This window comes from Oncorhynchus tshawytscha, linkage group LG10 (genome assembly GCF_018296145.1).
Source record: "Oncorhynchus tshawytscha isolate Ot180627B linkage group LG10, Otsh_v2.0, whole genome shotgun sequence".
NCBI classification, from domain to species: Eukaryota; Metazoa; Chordata; class Actinopteri; order Salmoniformes; family Salmonidae; genus Oncorhynchus; species Oncorhynchus tshawytscha.
The window spans coordinates 73,377,098-73,388,040 of NC_056438.1; the positions used below are offsets into that span (position 1 = coordinate 73,377,098).

Genomic DNA, 10,943 nt, shown 5'->3' on the forward strand with positions numbered 1-10,943 from the left:
CAGGTCTACACCATCACACCACCACACCTATCTATCAGGTCTACACATCACCACACCTATCTAACAGGTCATCACCACACCATCTAACATCACACATCACCACACCTATCTATCAGGTCTACACATCACCACACCTATCTATCAGGTCTACACACCACCACACCTATCTATCAGGTCTACACATCACACCACCACACCTATCTATCAGGTCTACACACCACCACACCAATCTATGTACAGGTCTACACACCACCACACCTATCTATCAGGTCTCACACCACCACACCATCACACCACCACACCTATCTATCAGGTCTACACATCACCACATCTATCTAACAGGTCTACACACCACCACACCTATCTATCAGGTCTACACACCAACACACCTATCTAACAGGTCTACACATCACCACACCAATCTAGCAGGTCTACACATCACCACACCACCACACCTATCTATCACGTCTACACATCACCACACCTATCTATCAGGTCTACACACCACCACACCTATCTATCAGGTCTACACACCACCACACCTATCCATCAGGTCTACACACCATCACACCACCACACCTATCCATCAGGTCTACACACCATCACACCACCACACCTATCCATCAGGTCTACACACCACCACACCTATCTAACAGGTCTACACATCACCACACCTATCTAACAGGTCTACACATCACCACACCTATCTAACAGGTCTACACATCACCACACCACCACACCTATCAGGTCTACACACCACCACACCTATCAGGTCTACACACCACCACACCTATCTATCAGGTCTACACATCACACCACCACACCTATCTATCAGGTCTACACACCACCACACCTATGTATCAGGTCTACACACCACCACACCTATGTATCAGGTCTACACACCACCACACCTATCTATCAGGTCTACACATCACACCACACCTATCTATCAGGTCTACACACCATCAAACCACCACACCTATCTACCAGGTCTACACACCATCAAACTCATGCATCCGATCTAAGGGACAATTTTGGATTTGGGGTGACTCACCTGGTCAGGATTCGGGTGAGGATGACAGGAATCACCAGAGAAACCGCCAGGAAGCCCAGGATGGGGCAAACATGCATGGCCCTGGATTGGCGCGGAGGCAGGAAGACGTGCCACTCGCGGGTGAACAGCTCCACCTGTCTCTGGAAGGAGTTGGTAGTCGTGTTTGTCGTGTCTGAGTTGTTGCCGCTGGTCTCAGAGGAGATTCTGCTATGTCTCTCAGCATGGCCAGAGCTGTTGTACCAGGTCCCAAAGGCACAGAGGAGAGACAGGACCACTTGGTTCTCTTCAGCGGCCATCTCTACAGAGCCAACGTGCCGTCTCCCTCTTCTTTGCCCAGTGTCCACCATCCCCGACCGACTGTGTCAACAATGAGTTTGAGGAGATCGTGTTTTTCTTTTCTATCAGGCCATTAGAGGTGATGCCACTGAGTGTGAAGTCTTCCATTAGGCAATCCACAGATCCGTTTGTTATTGGTCTCCTTGGACACCCAGATAAGGGCAAACACGTCTTTAGAGGCAAATGGACAGAAATGCTACTTTGCCATAATATTACGGTCATAAAACCCCAGCTGTTAGGTGCTTATGTAGCTTGTTGACATCATATAATGTGTGACGATCGTGTAGGTTGCATTTGGGTTATGTAGAATTGATTCAACCCCACCTACATTGTTTTTAAACAAGCTCAATGTTCAGTGCATGAAACAGTCCCGGCTGCTTTAAGAGTATATGGGAAAGCAACAATAACAAGAACATTCTCAAAGTAGACACTCGACAAAACCAGACATTTTAAAGTCTCCACATAAAGAGAGGAATATGGTATGCGGAAATAAGAGGCGCTGAACCTGCCAATGACCTTTCATTATTTGGGGAGATATAAGGACAGACATTCCAGAACAATCACAAACATATAAAACAACCATCATGGCCCCAAGACATGCTAATCTCTCTCCATTAAAAATAATGGGGGAGGTTTGCATTTTATTTCAGGGGGATATGATATTTGTGCTTCGGTAACATTTTCACTCATCATTATTCAGGATTCATTCAGGATTATCCGTAACCATGGTAGCATCCACATTAATGTAGAAGTGTTTAGAAACATACTATATTCTTATTTACAATAAAAGTGACTCCAAAATCACATTACATTATTTACCATTCGCTTCTATTGGGCACAAAATAATCTGAAACACAACCAAAACAAACTGCAAATGCATCCAACCAAAGTGTTGTCCCAAGTTTGATGTAATAATTGCGTGCTGTGAACCAAATACTCAACTTTGGACTACTTTAACACACAGTGAACTTGTCCCAATACTATTGGTCCCCTAAAAGGGGGGAAACTATGTATAAAAAGTGCTGTAATTTTTAAATGGCTCACCTAGTATGGATGAAAATACCCTCAAATTAAAGTTGACAGTCTGCACTTTAACCTCAGTCATTATATTATTTAATATCCAAAGTTCTGGAGAACAGAGCCAAAACAACAAAAAATGTGTCACTGTCCCAATACTTTGAGCTCACTGTATATGCATTGACACATGGAATAGCGAAGGGCTAGTGTTATCGGCTAAGACAGAGAAATAGCTTGGCAATAGTACCAATTAAATGAAAAAAGGTTCAAAAGTTAAGCAATTAATGTTGTTTTTCTCTTTAAAAAGTGATGGTCTATTCAAGGCAGCTTTGGGGTTGGAGAATGATTTTGCACATGGCAAACCGTGGGTCACAAGAGAACATAGTGGGCTTCGTTAGGTAAAAATATTTGTGGACCAATGCTTTAGGCTGGGCACTCTCACAAGAGTCTCTATTAAACAAACCCTCGGCCCGCTCATTTCTCTTTATGGGGTTGTGAGAGTGTGTGGGTCTTTATTTCTAGGCCACAGTGACCTGACTAAGCCTCCTGCGTCGGTGCAGCACCGCCAGCAGAGTATCAGAGATATCCCTATACCACAGACCATACAGGTAGGGAGCACAGGCCCTGGGCAGTAGCATCAGCATACACATATTGACAGTGTTGATCCACACGCGGACATCCTGGCTGACCTCCTGGCGCTGGTACAGAACCAGCTCCACAGTGAAGACCAGGCCCGGGCTGAAGTAGAGCAGGAGCAGAACCCCGTGGGCCAAGAGGGTGACCCGGGCTCGGGAGTAGCGGCTCTGCCAGATGCCCTGGGTCTTGGTGACCCAGTAGAGACGGCCGTAACAATACAGGATGAGCAGGGTGCAGACAACGGCTCCCATGGTGAAGTAGATGTGAACACCCACCATCATCTCGCTGCCCATCTTGCCTATGGAGATGAGAATGAGACACACCTCTGACCTCTGTGGGGCGTTGTCCTCCATCACCTCCATGACGATGACCAGGGAGAGGGGGTACATGGCGGCTAACAGCCAGACCCCGACTAGGATCTTTCGGGTACGGGCCGGGGGGAGCAGGTCGTGGTAGTGGAGGGGCCAACGTACCGCCACGTATGTATCCACCACCTTTAGTGTGACGGTCAGCACAGCGCAGCAATATGCCGCAGCGGTCACTGCCGAAACCAGCTCACAGAGTACCCTCAGCATGGCTACCCCCAAAGTATTACAGACTACAGTGACAAGGTTGAGGGAGAGAAAGAGCATGTCTGCGGCCAGGGTGTTGGCCAGGAGGAGGTAGCGGGTCTCCTGGCGCAGGGAACGGGAGAAGAGGATGCAGGCCAGGAGGATGGGGTTGGCCAGCAGGGTGGCCAGGGTGAGGAGGGAGGCGGGGATCAGGAAGAGCTCCAGGTGCCAGCGCTGCAGACTGTCATACCACTGGTGTGAAGTGTTGGCCATGGCTGCCATGTTCTCTGATAGAACCATCTGGAACTGTGTGGTTAGATGCTGGGTCGTATTCATTATTGCACAGTGTAGCAAAACGTTTTGCAATGGAGAACGAAAACAAGTGTTACTTAATGGACAAGATTAGGTAGTCCCTCTCTCTGTTTCAGTTAGTTCTCCTCCGTTTGGTGCCAAGTGAATACGGCCCTGGACAGGGCATCTGAAGTGAAGGTGGTCCTTTCTTTGTTTTCCTCTTGCGCCTACCTGTGGATTAAAACAGACAGTATTGTAACTCTGTGGACAGGTTCCTAAAGATGGTCCTTTCTTTCTGTGGGAAATCAGATGGACTGAAACAATGGTAAAAAAACGTAATCTAAAGTTAGAGCGGGCCGAGCCTTTTACCAGTGATTTAGAACCTAATACATTTTATTATGAAGGGTATACAATTGATGTATCTAGATATCCGAAAGGTTGCTCGTTCGAATCCACCGAGTTGACAAGGTAAAAATCTGTCGTTCTGCCCCTGAACAAGCACTGTTCCTTGGCATTCATTGTAAATAAGAATTTGTTGTTAGCTGACTTGCCTAGTTAAATAAATAAAAAAAATATGCTTAATCTCATTCTTTTCGGCTGTCTAGGAAAGCCTAGATGTTATATTACAGTAAGACGGAGAGATTTCAAACCCATTTGACCGTCTATATGACTGTCAGCGTGGACCTTAATTAACAGACTGATTAAAACAAACAGTGGTGGTCATCTGAAGGAGCTTATCTCTGCATTATATGGACACAGGTACTGTGATGGAGAGGCTTCAGCAAACTAGTTTATTTGAAGTTATTAGGTAAACATTCTTCAATATAGCAGATAGCTAATATTATTTCAATGGAAAGTCATCTGCACTCCCTCCCTCCCTCCCTCCCTCTCTCTCTCTCTCGCTGAGCGTAGATGTCATCTGCTTTGCAATTTACACAAGATATTTAAATGAACGACAAGATTAATCTCGCATGAATTCAAATTCGAAACCACAGTGTCATAATCACAGCCATGTCTGTGAACTTTGGTGTCTAAATACACAGTTACTATGTTAATTAACAAGGTACGTTTCCACCACCGTTAGTGTGTCAGCACAGCAATACGCCATGACCTTCACTCCCGAAACCAGCACGCAGAGTACCATCAGCATGGCTACTCCCAAACACATTCTCATTTAGGCTACATCATCTGTCCTCCCATCCAGCGCCTACCCTGTTTAGCTTCAGATAGATCAAGAGACATTCAGGGTGGTATGGCTGCTAAATATCCATTATTACTCAACTCATAGCTGACAGTCATAAAAATAATATATACATTTTGAATGATATAGCAATCTATTTAAAATAGCTGATCAGTTCATACCTTTCTATTGATCATTATTTAGTGATAAATGATCTAACCATTAATATAAATGATGATTTTGACTTTGTCACATCAGACTTCGTGCTTTAGCTTCTTAATCAACGCAGTTTTAATCAATAAACTGTATCATTACAAAACAAATATTCTGTATCAACTTTTCTCCCTTGTCTAGAACATGAACACAAAAAGTAAAAGCCAGTCAAGTTTAGACACACCTACACCTATCAACAAGCGTATCGATCAACCAAACCCAGTCAAGTTTACAGACACACACCTATCAACAAGCGTATCGATCAACCAAAGGCACCGTTTCATTAATGTAACCAGTTCCCGTCAACAATAAATAAAAGTCCCAAGTGATTTTCTTACCTAATTTTCAAAGTAATGGCTGGCATTCATCCATTAGTCTTAATGCTTCTATAAATCAATGATCCAGCGACTGACTGACTGCACCACTTGCCTTATCAGCCCTGATGCACTGTCTGTTGACTCATAGAACATAACACAGGGATGTATAAAGACAGGGCCACTTAGCTGTTTCACAGAGACACGGGCTGTGTCTCATTCCAGGAAACTATGTATCCTCCACTCCTGCCTTACTCCCCATCACAGATCTGAGAAACATGGTTGGTGTAAGTCAACAGTGCCACTTTCAGTTTCCACCATATTGCTTTCACCCATAAAACCCTATAAAGTTTTAGCAAGGTCAAAGAGGGGAGGGGAAACAACTTTGTGGAAGGAAATGCAGCCATAGATCATCAGTGAATAGGATCACTCTCCCCCTCTCAACCAGACAGTTGGGACTAAACTAACAGTGTAGGTGTAAGCCATGCCAGTTCAGAGTGTTCTTATCCATTAGCCCTCCTGGTGTTGACATCATCTGATCTCATATCCGGATGGGACAGACTAATGACTAAGCCGCCATATGCTGCCTGGGGCCAGGCCAACCCTGACAGGGAACACTATGGTGCTGGGGCCAACCCTGACAGGGAACACTATGGTGCTGTGGACAACCCTGACAGGGAACACTATGGTGCTGTGGACAACCCTGACAGGGAACACTATGGTGCTGTGGACAACCCTGACAGGGAACACTATGGTGCTGGGGCCAACCCTGACAGGGAACACTATGGTGCTAGGGCCAACCCTGACAGGGAACACTATGGTGCTGAGGACACATCCTGACAGGGAACACTATGGTGCTGGGGCCAACCCTGACAGGGATCACTATGGTGCTGGGGCCAACCCTGACAGGGAACACTATGGTGCTGGGGCCAACCCTGACAGGGAACACTATGGTGCTGGGGACACATCCTGACAGGGAACACTATGGTGCTGAGGACACATCCTGACAGGGATCACTATGGTGCTGAGGACACATCCTGACAGGGATCACTATGGTGCTGGGGACAACCCTGACAGGGATCACTATGGTGCTGGGAACAACCCAACCCTGACAGAGAACAGTATGGTGCTGGGGACAACCCTGACAGAGAACACTATGGTGCTGGGGCCAACCCTGACAGGGAACTCTATGGTGCTGGGGACACATCCTGACAGGGAACACTATGGTGCTGGGGCCAACCCTGACAGGGAACACTATGGTGCTGGGGCCAACCTGACATGGAACACTATGGTGCTGGGACCAACCCAACCCTGACAGGGAACACTATGGTGCTGGGGCCAACCCTGATAGGGAACACTATGGTGCTGGGAACAACCCAACCCTGACAGAGAACAGTATGGTGCTGGGGACAACCCTGACCGGGAACACTATGGTGCTGGGAACAACACAACCCTGACAGAGAACAGTATGGTGCTGGGGACAACCCAACCCTGACAGGGAACACTATGGTGCTGGGGACAGCCCAACCCTGACAGAGAACACTATGGTGCTGGGGGCAGACCAACCCTGACAGAGAACACTATGGTGCTGGGGGCAGACCAACCCTGACAGGGAACACTATGGTGCTGGGGCCAACCCTGACAGGGAGCACTATGGTGCTGGCCTCAAAGTGGCCACTTCACTTTACCATAGTGTTGCCATGGATACCTGGACAGATAAATAAACAAATGGGCAGTCAGGAGCAGTTTTGAGAATGAGATGAAAGTTGTTGCCATCTCAACAGAACATGTTCATGGGTTTTTACAATTGTGTGTTTGTTCAATGAGCGGACAGTCATTGATGGCAGACACCATATTACTAAATGTTCATACAACAGCTCGATAACAGTCAAAATAGTCAAGCAAAGGCCAGCAATCAAACTGGAAATACTTTATTTCATTTTTTTCAAGTGATAAATAGCTCGATCATTTTAAATAGCTAGATCATTTTAAATATCCATTCTGTTTCAGATATCACCAGTGCCTCCCAGTCTTTAGCCTCATTTCTTTCTCCTCTGCCTATAGCCACTTTTCATGTCTTCCTCATCTTCCTCTTCATCATCATCACTGTCAGCTCCCATGTCCCTCTCCTGCTCCTCATCCTCCTCCTGCCATTCTCTCGCCATCAGCTTCTGAAACACCTTAAACTCCTCCTGTGTTGCCATGGCGATGTCAGCGAGGTAAGTTTCCTCGGCGAAGGCTAGGATGTCTTTGAGTTTGGGGTTGACTATGAGAGTCTGGCCCTTCTTGTCTGGGGTCTGGTACAGCCCCCTGCGCTCCAGGAAGCTGTGTCTGCAGCGTACTTCCTCCAGGGTGACACGGAACAGCTTGGACTTCACCATCTCCGCCTGCTTGACCCCCATGCGGAAGTAAGTGTACTGCCGAGAGGGATATGGGGGGGTGTAAGAACACAAAGAAAACTAGTGTGAAATATTCAACATAAAGGACCAACATACTTAAAAACATATGCTTAATGATCAGCATAAGGCTTTTGAAGTTCTCTTGTAGCTGGAGCTTTCATTTCTTTACTGAACCAATAGGGAATTATGCATTGAGAATTGTATTTTACCATGGCAAAAAAATGCAGTGGTGTAAAAAGTACCCAATTGTCATACTTGAGTAAAAGTAAAGATACCTTAATAGAAAATGACTCAAAAGTGAAAGTCACCCAATGAAATACTACTTGAGTAAAAGTCTAAATGTATCAAAAGTAAATATAATTGCTAAAATATACTTCAGTATCAAAAGTAAAAGTATAAATAATTGTACATTTCTCACAGCATCATTATCTTGTTTTTTTACATTTATTTATGGACGACTTTCCCTCCTGGGTGAGGATCACAGAGAGCAACCCCCCACCAGAGATGAAGGGGGGGAGTTGGGCCGGTTGTAAACTTTCTCTCTCTGGCCCTTTACAGTTTGGAGAATGGAATGTCTAGGTGCTACAACTGAGAGAGACCTTGCAATACTTTAACATCAAAAGGTTGGAAACAATATTTCTAACATAAATAATGTGGGAAATGGTTGGTGGGGCTCCAAACAACAATCATGTTAAATTAGTTGTTGTTTTGTGATATCATTAAGGACGGTATAACTAAATAACAATAACTGTACAAATGTATACGAACCCAGTTATCTGATTTACATCTTAATATTTTGGTACTTATATGATTAAATATGAAACTATTTGTGAGAAGATGAAATATGATTTAAAGCCTTCTAAAAGAGATAATTGTTTTTCCTAAGACAACTTTTGCCAAGTCATAACCAAGCGCCCACGTGAGCACAAACATTGTGGCAACATGATGGAACCGTCCTCCAAGGCAAGTGCATAAAAGGACTCCTAATGAAATGTACATTACACCAGTACATTGCCAGGTTGCTACTGGTGTGTAAATTGGTTTAAAACTGCTAGACCAGTATACGTGCAGAGCGAGCTGAATATGTGACAAATGGTCTAAAACCACAAGACCCCTCTGTAACTCAACAAGTAAAGAAGACTAGACTAAGACATGCACCGCCTGCAGCTCTGCATGTAAAGTAGTCTAGAACTTTGACCAAAGACACGAGGAAGATCTTATAAAACGACCATTGGAACGTCTGATGTATTCATTCTAACAAACACTTCCAGAATAAAGAAAGCCTACTACTACAACTGAGGACACTGTGACCTCTGGTGGACATCCAGAGACTCTGACCTGGAACTTGTACTCCAGCTGTCCCAGGTCATCCTGCACCACGGCTGGAGAGTCTCTGATGATGTCAGTGGCCTGCTGGACGGTGAAGGCACACTTCTCCCTGAGGAACCTGGCCACTGTGTTCACCCTCCTCAAAGGCAGGGTCAGGATCTGGGGGTAGTGGCTCACCACCCGCTGCAGACTTCCTGTAAAGAGACAAACAGGGGTTAGAGAGCATCCATGGTAAATGGGTGGAAGATGTTATGCACATACACATCCAATGCAGTGGAGGCTGCTGAGGGGAGGTAGACTCATAATAATGGCTGGAATGGAGTCCAAAACATTGGTTTGATACCATTCCAGCTATTGTTATGAGCCATCCTCCCCTCAGCAGCTTCCACTAATACAATACCTTTGTGAATATTGTAGATATTCCACAAAAACACACATACATATATATTTAATAACAATCACTTACGTCAGTTATGCAAGGTGTAATTCACTGGCTCTGACCATCAAACGATAAATGACACTGTACAACCTATGAGAATAGAGTGCCAACACAGGTTGATCCTCTCACCTTCAAGCAGCCCTAGTCTCCTCAGGTTGTCCATACGTTGCTGCAACTGAGTGCCCTTTACGTAAAACAACTCTGGACACTTCTCCAGGACTTTCAGCACACTAGATGGGTTGAGGCCCAGGACGAACAGAGCCATGAGTGTGGAAGAGGCATGTTCACTCTGCCCCCCTCGACCCTTGTTTGCTGCCTCTAAGAGTTGATCTGCCTGCGTGTCTGTGAAGCCCATGTCAAGTAGAGCCCGTATGGATAGCTCCCTGGCCGGCTGCAGTTGGACCTGTGACAGGTCGGTATGTTGATGCAGGGTGCTAGTCTGGTTGTGGGTGGAACAGAGGAGTCTGCATGTCATTAAACCTCGTTGTCGTACATTGTCACTCCCAAGGATGGTTCTTAGGTTCAGGACTGGGCAGGTTGCATTTCTCAGGGTCCATTGTAGAACCTGCAGAAAATAACATGGTAAAGTAGCAGAAGTGTAGCTGGAAATGAAAATAATGGTAGCTCGGCGGTTCACATTGTAACATACTGGTCAGACAAGGACTATCAGGTCAGGCATTCAAACCTGTGGTGTCAAAATACATTACTTGACCTAGCCAACTATCAAGCTAACTTAGCTAGCTATGTAGTATAGCTGCTCAAACCCGTTATCAAACGGTGAAAGTGTTACTACGGTTAAAAATATAGAGCTCCATTCATTCATCATAATTAACATTTACATTACATCAGCACAAAATTCTTAGAAATAGTAAAAAGTAGATGCCAGCTTACCAGACGTCTGGTTGCGTGAACACTCATGTTTGTCCGTCTGCAAAATATCCCCCCCTAGACTTGTGCACTAGCATAAGAGACCGTTCCGTCCACAAAAATCAACATTGGTTCTGCCTCGTCTTTTCAAGTGTCACAGTATAATAAGTGCATTTATACTTGATATTATGAAAAAGTAGTTAAAGCTAGAATCCTTAACCACGCTCAAATTCAGAGCTATAGATGCTGACCAGCCATGTCAGAAGTGTAGTTTTAACCATGTTGAGGCTAAACATTGACATTCACATGGTTTACAC

General features: G+C 45.4%; 2 protein-coding genes across 2 annotated transcripts; both read right to left on the minus strand.

Annotated features, from left to right (window-relative positions):
* Nucleotides 1–2,925: 2,925 nt before the first annotated feature.
* On the minus strand, nucleotides 2,926–3,930 carry LOC112237432 (probable G-protein coupled receptor 148). The gene has a single exon (XM_024406027.2). The coding sequence runs from the start codon at nucleotides 3,928–3,930 to the stop codon at nucleotides 2,926–2,928; it is 1,005 nt and encodes a 334-aa protein (XP_024261795.1).
* Nucleotides 3,931–7,507: 3,577 nt separating this feature from the next.
* mterf4 (mitochondrial transcription termination factor 4) lies at nucleotides 7,508–10,777 on the minus strand. Its single transcript, XM_042329018.1, has 4 exons — nucleotides 10,651–10,777; nucleotides 9,889–10,324; nucleotides 9,330–9,514; nucleotides 7,508–8,009 (listed from the first exon to the last, which is right to left on the minus strand). The coding sequence occupies exons 1-4, from the start codon at nucleotides 10,675–10,677 to the stop codon at nucleotides 7,632–7,634; spliced, it is 1,026 nt and encodes a 341-aa protein (XP_042184952.1). The 5' UTR covers nucleotides 10,678–10,777; the 3' UTR covers nucleotides 7,508–7,631.
* Between the last annotated feature and the right edge of the window lie 166 nt (nucleotides 10,778–10,943).

Coding starts and splice junctions, on each gene's coding strand:
- LOC112237432 (XM_024406027.2), bottom strand. CDS start 3,930: ATGAATACGACCCAGCATCTAACCACACAGTTCCAGATGGTTCTATCA.
- mterf4 (XM_042329018.1), bottom strand. CDS start 10,677: ATGAGTGTTCACGCAACCAGACGTCTG. Junction 10,325..10,650: donor TTCACGCAACCAGACGTCTG/GTAAGCTGGCAT, acceptor TATTTTCTGCAG/GTTCTACAATGGACCCTGAG. Junction 8,010..9,329: donor AGCTGGAGTACAAGTTCCAG/GTCAGAGTCTCT, acceptor CCCTCTCGGCAG/TACACTTACTTCCGCATGGG.